The 14,236-nt window shown below is 39.5% G+C and overlaps 2 protein-coding genes across 9 annotated transcripts; both read right to left on the bottom strand.

Moving 5' to 3' along the window:
- Positions 1-659: 659 nt before the first annotated feature.
- cenpt (centromere protein T) lies at positions 660-8,124 on the bottom strand. Of its 8 annotated transcripts, none has more exons than XM_027284915.1 (14): positions 7,733-8,122; positions 7,310-7,412; positions 7,093-7,222; positions 6,908-7,001; positions 6,578-6,714; positions 6,357-6,414; positions 6,129-6,265; positions 5,000-5,771; positions 4,539-4,909; positions 3,914-4,174; positions 3,723-3,822; positions 3,356-3,520; positions 3,136-3,240; positions 660-1,031 (listed from the first exon to the last, which is right to left on the bottom strand). In XM_027284915.1, exons 1-14 carry the CDS (start codon positions 7,816-7,818, stop codon positions 902-904), a joined length of 2,649 nt encoding a protein of 882 aa, XP_027140716.1. In that variant the 5' UTR covers positions 7,819-8,122; the 3' UTR covers positions 660-901. The 8 variants fall into 8 exon arrangements, 7 of the variants coding, with proteins under 7 accessions (XP_027140716.1, XP_027140713.1, XP_019126447.2 ...); XM_027284912.1 differs by having other exon boundaries at positions 4,539-4,952; positions 5,037-5,771; XM_019270902.2 differs by having other exon boundaries at positions 5,186-5,771; positions 7,733-8,121.
- Positions 8,125-10,203: 2,079 nt separating this feature from the next.
- On the bottom strand, positions 10,204-12,319 carry ndufa4b (NDUFA4 mitochondrial complex associated b). Its single transcript, XM_010751301.3, has 4 exons — positions 12,094-12,319; positions 10,927-11,015; positions 10,712-10,772; positions 10,204-10,502 (listed from the first exon to the last, which is right to left on the bottom strand). The coding sequence occupies exons 1-4, from the start codon at positions 12,142-12,144 to the stop codon at positions 10,446-10,448; spliced, it is 258 nt and encodes an 85-aa protein (XP_010749603.1). The 5' UTR covers positions 12,145-12,319; the 3' UTR covers positions 10,204-10,445.
- Between the last annotated feature and the right edge of the window lie 1,917 nt (positions 12,320-14,236).

Below are 14,236 nucleotides of genomic sequence, written 5' to 3'. Positions count from 1 at the left end.
TATTTATACCTTGCAGTTATTATTTATATCATGGTCACTTACTTTGTAATATTATTTATATTATGGTCACTACTCTTGCAATAATATTATTATTTGTAACATGGTCACTTTCTTTGCAATATTTCTTACATTATGGTCACTTTACATTACAATACTCTTTTTATATATCATGCCACTTTTATCCTGCCTTTTCTACTTTTTTCTAATTCTGTAGTGTATGCTACACTTTCCTCTGCTGCTGTAACAAGGAAACTTACTCGTGGTGGGATGAATAAAGTACATCTACTGTAATCTAAGTGTATGAACACAATGAGGATTTTTTTTCATTAATACCGCTACAGTACTTTGCTTATGTCAACAAAATAATTACTTTGCACCAGTCTGACTGATTGATTGACTGAGATGAAGGTTATTCATAATACATTTGCAGTACTGGGCAGTAAAACCTCTGCAAGACTTCCCTCGCAAATCCCTCAGCAAGAATATGCTTATTAAAAAAAATACACTCTTTTTTCCCCCCACACTTTGTTTTCATACAAATGAGAACTGGCCCTGTGTTAAGGAATGCTATTTCAACTTAAACTTTGACTTATTTCTTTCCCCCGCTGAGTGCAGGGGAAAGAGTACAGTTCAAATACTACAAATCACACACACAGAAATATGAAACAGAACTTTATTTCAACACTCACCCACTGTGTAGTGACACAAAGAGTTATACAGACATGACATACAAATTAAGTTTAGTACATTTACACATTTACAGAAGAGTTTATATTCTGATTCACAACATTGAATGAAGTCATCGTTTTACCAGATCAAATGCAGTGTGAGTAAAATATATATCGCAGTCCAAGAGATGAAACAAGATGAAACAAAATGTGGCTGTAAATTTAAAAAACGTTCACCTCCTCTTTTTAGGGATAACAACGTTCCCACTTGTTGCGATGGGGATCAGGAGCTTGCGCTGGTCCATGCGAAGATATTTTTCGATAAGCACTTCCACCGGCACCTTGTCATTCACATAACCCTGCCTGCAGAGTGAAAAAACACACAAGCTATATATATTAAAATGTAGAAAAACCCACATGTTAGGCATCAGTGAACATTGAATATTACACAGACATTTCAGAATTTCAGGGTTTATGCAGGAATCCCGAGGTTAAATTTAATGCCATTTAATACCTTTAATATTTTTTTAAAAACCTCAACGGCAACTAGTCATATAGCAAAAACAGGATCGATAAATACGGTTAATCCCTTAGTTATTGCCATGCAATAGCGTGCATGCGCTCCTATTTGACATCAGCTAGAGAAATGACACAATGTCTAAGATTTCAGCACCACTCCACAGATAACCATGTTCTCTGAAGACATTTTTTTTTGTCTTTTCATGTAATTTTCAGTCTATGAAATCAAACTTTTTTGTGCAAAGCTTGTTTCATGTTTTACTCCAGCAATCAACCTTGTACATAGTACTTTTCAGTACTTTTACTCCAGCAATCAACCTTGTACATAGTACTTTTCAGTACATGTTTTCAGGCTCAGGTTGAGGCTATATTCATGACTTTGTACTGTCATACTAACCACAAACTTCTTATTGAGAATCATCACAAAGTTCCAGGGCGTTCCCGTAACCATGGTAACTCACGGTGCCGGAGGAGAGGGAGCCTGAACGAAGCCGTTTTTACACGATAAGGTCCAGAGTAGAGTTGTTGTTTCACACATGCAGCACACAACAGGAGGCTCTGTGTGTCAGACGTGTTCTCACATGTTGACAGTCCATGCTGGCTGAACAGCTACACTTTAGCACCGATGCTCAGTGTGTGGGTCACACGCACGCTTTAAAACACCAGTGGCTGTGTGACAACCTGCCAATAAAAACATCACCCCCTCCTCGGATATACACTGATCTCATAAATGGCCTCTCTGAACTCTAAATGACAGAAATAGCGACGCAATGAGGCATTTAATACATTTTAATACTTTTTAAAGGTCTTTAATTTTCACCAAGTTGATTTACCACCTTTTAATAGTTTCCTTTCTTATAATTGCTGCTCATGGCACAATCACCTGTGCTTCTCTTGGAGCTCAAGCTTGCCACCTGGAGGTCAGTATAACCCTAGCGCGGCAGTGTTTCTGTTTGTTCTCCACACTACATGTGTGAACCGATCGATACCTGATGCCCGAGGTCTGTTTAGGATTTAACAAGCGTGTAAGTGTAACATTTGTGACTGCTGCGCATGTGATTTTAAAAAGCCATTTCATCTTGATTTGTTAAAGCAGCTCTAATCAATATTTTATATTAATGCGTCAAACGATTGTGTGTAATGTTGAAGGGGTTGTTCATACAGTCGAACCCACAGAGAATTATCAAAGGCTCTGCAGGTCCCTTGAGATTTACAGAGCCAGGCCAGTGTTTGTTCTCTTTACTCTCAGAAGTGTATTGTTGTGTTTATAGCTTTATACCAAAATATCCCTGAACGCAGGTTTGAGGATTGTGGAGTTGATTAATTAATTAACCCTAAATAGAAAGTTGGAACTGAAAATAATCTATAATTGAAAGTGTTTTACACCGAAACAGCCAAGTGTTGCATCCAGTTAACAAACATTCATGACATTCATGAGTTTCTTGTCACACACAAAGTCTTTAGTGCTGTCCCAATCTCTGAATTTCTATTGTCCAACAATGCTTTTGCCTCTAGGGGCATTGGCCAAAGATTCTGGGTTTCAGGTGTAGCCACCGGATATCCATTAAACGGATAACAGCCATCTGGGCCAAGACTTACTCTGCAGTTTCATCAGCAATTTAATACATTAGAATGACGAGAAAGACACATTTCTGCTAATCTCAATAAACAGATATCTGCATAGGAATGCAGATAACTTTCCAAAAAATCTAATAAAAAGCTAAATCGGCATCAGACGATAGCTGATGCCGATTTAGAGATTGCATTTTGCTCGATGCGTTCTACCTCTCCACGTGAACTGTTGCAACCAAAGCACGATCAGAGGTGACGGGTCAGTACTATTTGGACTACAAACAGAAACCAGAACTCTTCTGATGCCAACACCTTGTTTCCTCACCTACAGTTTCTGTATTCATATGCAGATCTCTGCACGCACATTCACACACACCTTTTCAACAGAAGTTCAGCATCTTCGACCTCTATGGTTTTCCTCTTTGCATGATGAGCATACGCCTCCAAGTCTCCTGCCAGCCGCTCAAAGAATTTATCCATTCTGTTGAAGACCGTGACAATGAAGCAGGTGTATACAGTACAGGTAGTAAAATTCACTCACTATATGACAACACAAAATTAGCACAGACAAAAACACTTGTATAATAGTTACTTACGTTTCTTTTAGGACAGGATACACATCTGCAGACACCTTCGTCTTGGCAAAGTGCTTGAACACGTTCATAAGGTAGCTCTTAGGAAGGCCTGCTTCCCGTTTAGCTGGCCCTGCCCTCTTTCTCACCTGCTTAGGTTTAGCTGCAGGCAAATCTTCATTTGAATTACTGGTGGCAAATATTAGAAGAACTTGTCAGTAACATAACACATATCAATAAAATCAGCACAATCATTTGACAAAACATTTGATGTCTGATATTCTGCACAGTTGGACAATATTTTATCAGCCTGGGATTATTTGAATGGGAGTTTTTATAATGTAAGAAATGCAGAAAGTTGTTCTTAAAAGATGTTTGAGTTGTAACTTGCCTGGCTGGAGCATTCTTAAGAACAGATGGTGATGCCAGAGGATCAGAGTAAAACATGTTCCTTTTCTCTCGGACAAATGCTGGAGTCTTGCTGGGAACCTCTGAAATATTTAGAAAAGAAAATTGTTTTAATTTTATTCTCATTTTTTTTAAATTAAAGAAAAAAAAAACAAAACACTAAAAGCGACTGACCTTCACTCTCTTCTTCTTCCTCTTCCCACTCTTCCTCCTGTTCAGCGGGGTCCTCAGCAGCAGCTTCTTTGGGTCGATTGTCATTCAGGTGTTCACCGTCTTCAGTAGATGGATGAAAGGAGTTCTCTTTATCAGCATCGGGCTCTCCCTCTGTCAAGTCAGGGATGCCAGTGTGAGGCTGACTGCTCTCGAGGCCTCCCATTTCCAGGCTGCTGTGTGAATCAGTAGCACCGTGTGCTTTGGACTTATCTTTAGACCATCCTATGAGCAAACAACAACTTTTAGTATGACATGCATTTGGACCGTTTATTTAGAGCTGGGAAATATTTTTTTTACTTATTTCAGCTCGCTTATTTTCTGTCTTTTGTTTCACTTCATCATTACACACAATCAGTGTCTTTTAATGATTAGCTGATGATATTAAATAGTATTATGAATGTTGCCAGATTAAGTCAAAATGCCAGACATTTACTGGTTTCACATCACTCTGAGAACCTCTAGTGGACATTTTTAATATTTGGAAAAAGAAAACGTATGGACAAATCAGCTAATCTAAAAATATTTATCAATAAAAATAGTTCAGCCTTTATGTCCATAGTCATATTATGTTTTTTGACATCCTCACCTGCGTCTGCTATATCCCCCCCTGCTTTTATAACAGGCATGACTCCACCCGCAGAGAGACGAGTCCTTCGACTGATGTGTTCCAGACCACCTTCCAGATCTCCTGATGCCTGCTCATCATCTTCCTCCTCCACCACCTCCTCCTCATCATCATGCTCATCTTCAGGTTGGGAATCAGTCAAACCACCTTCTGCTGGATCTTCTTGATCACTTTGATATACTGCAACTGCACCTTCTTCTTCTTCTTCTTCCTCCTCCTCTTCCTCAGACTGAGACCTGGCAGCAACATCATCTTCAGACTGGGAGTCAACTCCACCTTCTTCTTCTTCATGTTGAGAGTCTGCTGTTCCTTCCTCTTCCTCAGACTGAGACCTGGTTGCAGCATCATCTTCAAACTGGGAGTCAACTCCACCTCCTGCTTCTTCAGTTTGAGAGTCTGCTTCCTCTTCCTCAGACTGAGACCTGGCAACAACATCTTCAGACTGGGAGTCAACTCCACCTTCTTCTTCTTCATGTTGAGAGTCTACTGTCCCTTCCTCTTCCTCAGACTGAGACCTGGTTGCAGCATCATCTTCAAACTGGGACTCAACTCCACCTTCTGCTTCTTCTTCAGTTTGAGAGTCTGCTTCCTCTTCCTCAGACTGAGACCTGGTTGCAGCATCCTCTTCAGCTTGAGAATCAGTATCACTTTCCTCTTCTGTTTGAGCTCCCATTGTTTTCTCCTTTTCTTCAGACGGTGCTGTATCATCTGTTATTCTGGTCTGAGATTCAGCTTCGTCTTCCTCAGATTTCGACATGGCTGCAGCGTCTTCAGGTTGACCACCAGCTGTACTCTTTCTTTCCTCCTTTTTAAACTCAGCTGCATCCACATCTTCCTCTGACTGAGAAAAACACTCCTCATTCTGAGGCTCTGCCACAGCCCCCTCTTCAGTTGGAAACAGATACGCTGATTTCTCTTCTGCCAGCTTACTCTGCTCCGCTTCCATCGGCTCCTCCTGCTCCACCTCCACCAACTGTCTCTGAAGCTGTGACGCCATCACTGTTGGTTTGTCCTGAGGTGCAACCATGGAAAAGCTGGAGGTCATGGCCTCAGGTTGGGCATAAAGAGCCGTGTCACAGTGGACAATATCAGCCGTGATATTAGGTTCACTGAGTTTACTCAGGCCCAAAGTGAAGCCCTCGGAGTAGGTGGTGTCACTGAGTCCCCGCTCCGCCATCACAAAGCTTTTCACTTCTGAGTGACGAGAAGGGAGAGAAAAAAAAAAATCATGAAGGAAAGAAGAGCATTAGTCACAACACTGAGGACAGCTGCTGCAAATTTTCTTTTCAGACATTACACCGCTTAATACTCCCTTGAAAAACCTACAGGTATATGCTGCTTCCTTCCACCTGCTTGACATCATGTCGCTATGTTTGTTTTTCCTTTTTTGTATCCTTAGGTTGTATGATGTATGTACAGATGTTCTATTTTGCTTCACAAAAAGCAAACTAATAAATAAAAAAAATCTGTGATCTTGTTACATAAGTGAATACACATCCAAGACAAAGTAATAATGCGGTAGATCACAAAGAGTATTTTAATCATAATCACCTCCCATCTGCCTTTTATCTACAGCAGCGCCAAATTCTTCCTCTGTGATTTTGCGGCGGTTAGAAACTCTTCTCTGCAGGCCCCTTTTCTCAGTCCGTGCATCCCCAAAAGGTATTTTCAAACTCAGAGAAGTGGAACTGCAAAACAGATTGGACAGGACATATAGTTTCAAGTGTTACAAAATGACAAAAGAAGGAACTTTTTTACAATAATTTTCAGGCAATTTACCTCGACAAAGACAGTGACGAATGGTCGTCTACCGATTCCTCATTTTCCTCTGAAATATCTGTAAACACAAACAAACAATCATCAGCTAGTCAATACACACATGATAGGCGGTCACTAATAGAACTTTATATGTATGAATGTATGAATCAAAGAATTTTAAGATCTTACAAAATCACGACTGATAACCCATTAAAATATACCAGTTGTGGCTTTAACCTTACCAGTTCCATGTTTAAGACGCTTTTCAAAAGCGGTCACATTGAGGCTCCTGCGTGGTCTCTTTCTGCTCAGTCCCTTTACAGTACTCGCTGCGTTGCCAATGGTTATATCAGGCAAGCTCAACCCTGATATCTCAATACTGAAAGTCGAGCAAATATAAACCTGTTATTCATACACAACATAATTAACTAGTTGCCAACATTGCTGTAAGTCAGGGTGGATGTTGTGCTATGGTCCAGTCGATTCCTGAGAACTAACATTAGTGCAGTTATTTAAAGTACTGATGGATGGACATCCCAACATGAACTTCCTGTAACACACACACAGCTCACCTCGAACGCTTGCTGCTAATGCTGGAGTTGGCTGAAGATGGCTGTGGCTCTTCTGACGCAGCTTTCTCGTGAACCACAGGTGACCTCACGGGATCTAAAAAAATCACATGACGAACGGCGTGACTCAAAAAGGACAAACAGCCACATCATGATGCAAGAATAAAAGCAGAGGCCCACACCCATACCTGTCCGCAGGATGTTCATGAGTATGTGCCTCGGCGTGTCTCCATCATCAAACAGCATGGAGGTTGACTTTCTGAGCACGGCTGAGGTGGTCCGCCTTTTAGGAGCAGGCAGGGATTTCCTGGTTATACTCTGGAAAGGAGGTAGACATGCAGACTTTAAAAGAGACCCAACAACAACATGTCCACCATCAGCGTTAAGTCTGCTCGACTTCCTCACCTCCCGTAATTTTTGCTTCAGGCTGCGCCTCAGTAAGTCCTGTGGAGTTTTGGCACCAGCATCTTTGTCACCCAGTCTACTGCTGCGCCTGGGTGCAACGGCACTAAAGACAAAGACAAAGACAGGTCACGATTAAGTTCAGAAAGTCACAGAGACTCATTTGTAACTATTTAAAATGATTAAAAATCAAAAAACAATGATCCGCCTCCTGTGTCAGGTGTAAACATATAGACTTTGTAGTGTGGATAAACATATCTCTTTCCAGTCTTATTACATTTAACACAACTTAAAGTTCACTAACGCCTCATCCTTAACCAGATAGAGGAGAGCATTTGATTTGTTCAGCCAGCTCTTACCCAGAGAAACTTAATAAAGATAATAGTTACAGTAATATTAGTCAGAGATACTGTTGGAGTAAGTTACCTGCGGGTGATTGGAGTCCTGGGTGGGTCGGTGCTGAGGATATGTTTGAGCAGGACCCGAGCAGACAAGTCCTCCGTGGGATCCATTTAGAAAATCAGCTGTTAGCTGCTGTTAGCTCACAAACGGTCAAACAGTTAAACCGTGTTTACCTGCGGATTTTTATTTTTTTTTAAAAGGCGATTTTTCCGACTCCAAAAAACAAAGCAGAGACGAGGGCCGTGTCATTTCACACAGGTTCGTATCTAATTGATCATTATTTACCCTCTGTAGACTGTCTAATGTTTGTCTTGTCGTGGTTTCAACGGATCCTGACTTCACACCGTCCCGCGTTATTTTTAAGTGAAGTCTCGCGAGAAGACGACTTCTCGGGCGGCCAACCAGAGCGCTACCGCCCCCAAGTGGTGGATCCAGGAACGACACGGTCAGTGTTTTGTTATGATATGAAAATATATTTAATAATATGTAGTTTAGGTGCATCTTTTATCTTGACTTTGCCTTATTTATTTATTTATTTATTTATATTTTTTTATTATTATTTATTTTTTATTATTTATTTATTTCGAATTATTTTTTTTGTTTTTGTTCTTCCAATGTTCTATTAGTTTAATCTTGTAAAATGTGAAACTCAATAAAAAATGTGAATCATAAAAAAAATAGTATGTAGTTTAATTTAATAATACTATTTTCTGAGAGAAACCTATATTTAAATCAGTTATCTGTCTTTGTCTGTTCAATGAATTGATCAAAGTTTCTTCTTGAGCATACAGAAAATACAAATAAATAAAAGCAAATGCAGTGAAAGGCAGAGGGTGTAAATCTTATTTTATGATTTAATGATCATCCACGTGTATTTTTGAAAGCCACAAGATTTATTTCTCTTATCGTTTTGTGTATGTATTTATACTTTAAAACCTGCCCAAAATAAAAAGTGTTTGACAAACACTCCATCTCTTATTCGCTCAAAGTAACACCATGTCCTTGCAGGATATATTCCCCCTATTGTTTGATGTAAAGGCACCCTCTGCTGGTCTAAAATGAGTGATAGCTACAGCTACAACTACAACAGGAACTTGTTAAAATTAGACATCAAAAAGTGGAGAATATAATTAGAAGAATAATTACCATATAAAAATGAGATCAGAAGGTAAAATAAATAAATCAACAAATATAAGCAAATACAAACAAAGTTTCAATTTGAAAACAAGTGATCCAACTTTCCTCAGTAAATATTAATCCAGTGGTTGTTTTGGAAGACTCTGTACAAACAAGAAAATATTAATGGAAATGCTGGATAATCCTTAAAAATTCAAAATGACAGTTATACTGAGCAACAAACCCATTTACAACCATTTTAATAGACTAAATAAGTTTTTTTTAAAAAGACCTTTTATCTGTTTAAACATTACGTTTTTTCATCTGGGTTGTCTAAATATATAAAATATATAAATGACTCATTTAAAACACTCGAGATCCTTGTCAGTATTTCAAAGATGTTCCTAATAAAGTGATTTGTCTGAAGTGTTCTGGTGTTACAATGTGGAAAACATTTGATTTGAATGCCGTTATAGAACAAGTAGAAAATATATCTCCTAATGTGGCCATTGTTTGTATAAAACATCATAAACTGAATCAGTGAGTGGTCGTCATCTCTCGTGACCTGCCGTGGCGTCACTGACATGGACTACGATAAGCTCACGAAATCAAAGCAGCTGCATTTTTCAGGCGTTACTCTCCACAATGGATTTATTCTCCACAGACTGTAAAACCTCAATACGTGACAGGAAATGACTGGACTTCCCCCGAATTACGAGCTCATTGCTCACTGTAATTTCTTAAAGAGGGCTGAAAACGTGTTCCTGGTCTTGTCTGTACTTACTAATGACATATTCAACTACAGTTCCAGTGAAGCTTTGACATCTGACGAATACGTTGAATGTTTACATACATATACATAGTTATAGTATAACAGCAGATTCATTCATAATCACTGTTTCCTATTCATCAGCTTCCAAACACTGTTTTATTACTAGTTTTTTTCCTTTTGTGTTTAAACCAAATGTCAGGTGTAACCATATAATTTAGATAAAAGTTCAAGCTGGTGTCCCTGAGATGAACTGGCAACTTGTCCATGGTGAACCCTGCCTCTCACCCAGTGTCAGCTGGGTTCAGCTCTAGTGACCCTGTTAAGGATAAGCAGCTACAGGAAATGGACGGATGGAGGAAAGTTCATGTTTCTTTCATGAATTAGTAGCAGTGACGCACAGACATCCAGCTAGGGTGACACAGACAACTCTGATTACAGACACCTTTCATGCCCCTTGTTGAATAATAATCGTCTCAAAATAGCAACAATTAAATATATTTAATTGCAACTCAACCATTACCATACCAATAAATGTGCAAACTTTTGCTTATGAAACCCTTAACATGACTTTTTTGGTGAAAAAAAACAACATACAGATGCAACTGAATAGTTTATGATTGTTTTAATCATTTACAACACAGTCAAAAATAAAATTCATTAATTAGGAAAACAGGTGGTTGCCTGTTTTATTTCGTACAGTCAATGATTCCTTTCCCCTTCACAATGGAAATGAACGGGTGCACTCTCAACCTTCATTCAGCGTCATGGGTTGTTTGGCAGAAAGTGCAAAGGCCCGTCACGCTGACGACAACGCCAGAGATGTGATGAGAGGTGAGGAGACATGTCGACTTAGAAATCAGGCCTGTCCTTCTTCAGCTTGGAGTAGTCCATGTTAATAGCGAAAAGCTGGAAATACACACACACACACACACAGACAACAAACGTACACAATCAGTACGAGGAAGGCAATGTGGACTTTGAGGCAAGATAACAGAGGAGATATGGCTTGTACACCACAGAAATATGTTTTGAGTTTAAATCTAACCAAAGATCCATATAAAGAAATAAATGTTCAACATGCATTAGGACTGCAGACTGTACATAAAGGCTCATACTTTGTACTGCTGAGTAGGCTCAAGCTTGTTCCAGGGCTCGGGGTTGTTCTTGCGATCCCATCTGAGGACAAGCAAATAAGAAAAGTCTTTTAACGTTATCAGCGACCTCCTCGTAAAGCTTGATATTTAAGCACACACGCCGAGACCGACAAAAACAAGGTCATGCCAACAACAAGAAACCAGTTTATGCTTTCTCAGATGTGACTGAGACTTACGAGACGTCAGGGTTTTTCAGCGCCAGCCGACCCAAGTACAGCACGCTCATGGTTGCCCCGCCACCGATGAAGATGAAGAGTGGGATGAGCTGGTGAAACAAAGATCAGTTAATTATAATGCAAGTTTCATATGAAATAACCAGCAATGAACATCTGCTGTTGTTCATATTAGCTCCTATATATATATATATATAAGATATATAGATATATATATATATATATAATATATTAGCTTACTATTCTTTACTCCAGTTGTTGTCTAAGATCTTGTCTTAGACTTGCCTAGTAAGGCTGTGTTTATTCTATACCAGCATAGGTTGACAGCTTATATACAGTATATTTAAAACAGTCATATGCTGTGTCATAACATTTCCCCACCGATGACAATAAGGAATCACCTAAACGAAATCTTTCACTGTTCAGTGTTGACATTTATACCCAGGGATCTATTAATATGGAGGCTGCCGTAAACCAAGCTGTCACCCCGTCGCCCTTGGATAAACACACCAGTCTCCATGCATTGCTGAGGCCCTTAGTCATGCCAGCACAGAGACCGTATAGTCCTTTACGTGCTGCAGCGACCTACATATATGGTGGACGGGACCATATATACGGGAAACGCTCCGATCATTGCTTATAGGTCATATATAGAGAGATTTTAACCTCTAAACAAGCCAATTACAATACTGGCTCTCATTTAATGCCGCACTGGGGGCAGGTGCTTTCATTTTTAATGCTGACAGAGAAAAGAGAAAGCATAATCATGTCATAAAGATTAGAGGTTAAAAGCATAAATATGATCCCGAACAGCAGGAAGGTTAATATATAGTGATAATATACTGATGAGAGAGGGAGGATAAGGAAGATAAATTTTTTTTTGTGATTTTAACGCCCAAATTATCCGAAATATGCGCGTAATGTCGAGGAATTACACCTTTCTGTCATCCAACTATAATAAAAAAAATACTGTAAAATACCACAAATGTTGCATTAATACATCACACAATGAATAAATGATAATAGGTATTAATAATAGGTCATCACATATCAATATAAGGTGGGAATTTAAGGTAACGGGAGCGCGCATAACCACACCGCGTCCTCCTCCACGCTTTCAATGTCACCGGGTCCTTCACATGTTTCAGACAAATAGAGATCAGGACTTACAGCCGGGTGGTTCCTAAGCTGTTTACCGACGGTCTGTAACATGGACGGCATGGTGGACAATCCTCCCGCTGATGGGGTCCGTTAACGCGAAAATCTGCCGGTAAAATAAAAAAAGAAATGCGCGCCTGTGCGGAAGATCTGGTGCTGTTCCCGCAGGCCTGAACGTACAGTGAAGCGCACACCACCTCCTCTGACTGTCAGCCAATCCCACAATGCAACGACAAAACGACAACAGCTGTATGTGTGTGTGTGTGTGTGTGTGTGTGTGTGTGTACTCTGTGAGGATTGTCATGTGGATAGCGGCACGGCTTAAAGAAAACTACTCACTGGGTAGATATTTTTATATTTTTAATAATAAGGAGCCATCATCAGGGAACACAAACATAAACCCACATTGTGCTTTTATACTCTTATACATAAGTTATGTCACGACACTTCCCATACAGAGCAGGTCTAGACTCTTTGTACATAATATTATTTACAGAGACCCAACAAATGGCATTTGGCAACAGTGGCAAGGAAAAACTTCCTTTAAAGGTGCCAAAAACTGCAGTTCCTCAAACGTCCACTTGAGGCTGGCTACAGAACAAGTCAATCTAAATAAGCCCCCATGTTAAAATGTCTAACTTCACAGCAGAAATAAGCATGTTTACAGACTGGTACAAAAAACAGTTTTGGTCTCAATAGCCAATTTCCTTAATCATGACACCTGTACTGAGGGTGAATTTCAATATAACTCACCCGTTTAAATTACATTCTGGCACAGTGGCAAGGAAAACTTCCTTTAAAGGTTCAGTGTGTAACACTTAGGAGGATCTATTGGCAATCAACTGTAATATTCATCCGTGTGTCTTTATGAGTATATAACAAGTGGCAACCTCTGTGGCTGTGAAGTGAAACCAATGCAGAAGTGCCAAAACCTGCAGTTCCTCAAACGTCCACTTGAGGCTGGCTACAGAACAAGTCAATCTAAATAAGCTCCCATGGTAAAATGTCCAACGGAAATAAACATGTTTACAGCCTGGTACAAAAAAAACAGTTTTGGTCTATATAGCTAATTTCCAGCACCTAAAATGCACTATAACCTTTACAGGTGAACTTAATTTGACCAGTGTCCAACTGTTCAATGTTTCAGTATTTATTGCATGACATGCTGTTTTCTAACAAGGTGATTAACCACAAAAATCACAACAAGTGTTTCATCCATGAATGGACCACTAAATGTTCTGGTTCAATGGCAACTGTATATAACCCGTCTTCTACATCATGCTATTCACATTTTGATCAAGACGACACCTACATAAGTTATGTCATGACACTTCACATAAAGAGCAGGTCTAGACTCTTTGTACATAATATTATTTACAGAGACCCAACAATTGGCATTTGGCAACAGTGGCAAGGAAAAACTTCCTTTAAAGGTGCCAAAAACTGCAGTTCCTCAAACGTCCACTTGAGGCTGGCTACAGAACAAGTCAATCTAAATAAGCCCCCATGTTAAAATGTCTAACTTCACAGCAGAAATAAGCATGTTTACAGCCTGGTACAAAAAAATGTTTTGGTCTCAATAGCCAATTTCCTTGTTCATGACACCTGTACTGAGGGTGAATTTCAATATAACTCACCCGTTTAAATTACATTCTGGCACAGTGGCAAGGAAAACTTCCTTTAAAGGTTCAGTGTGTAACACTTAGGAGGATCTATTGGCAATCAACTTTAATATTCATCCGTGTGTCTTTATGAGTATATAACAAGTGGCAACCTCCGTGGCTGTGAAGTGAAACCAATGCAGAAGTGCCAAAACCTGCAGTTCCTCAAACGTCCACTTGAGGCTGGCTACAGAACAAGTCAATCTAAATACGCTCCCATGGTAAAATGTCCAACTTCACAGCAGAAATAAACATGTTTACAGCCTGGTAAAAAACAGTTTTGGTCTATATAGCTATTTTACAGCACCTAAAATGCATTATAACCTTTACAGGTGAACTTAATTTGACCAATTTCCAACTGTTCAATGTTTCAGTATTTATTGCATGACATGCTGTTTTCTAACAAGGTGATTAACCACAAAAATCACAACAAGTGTTTCATTCATGAATGGAGCACTAAATGTTCTGGTTCAATGGCAACTGTATATAAACCG

Source organism: Larimichthys crocea, chromosome I (genome assembly GCF_000972845.2).
Source record: "Larimichthys crocea isolate SSNF chromosome I, L_crocea_2.0, whole genome shotgun sequence".
Lineage (NCBI taxonomy): Eukaryota > Metazoa > Chordata > Actinopteri > Sciaenidae > Larimichthys > Larimichthys crocea.
This window is presented reverse-complemented; position numbering and strand designations above follow the sequence as displayed.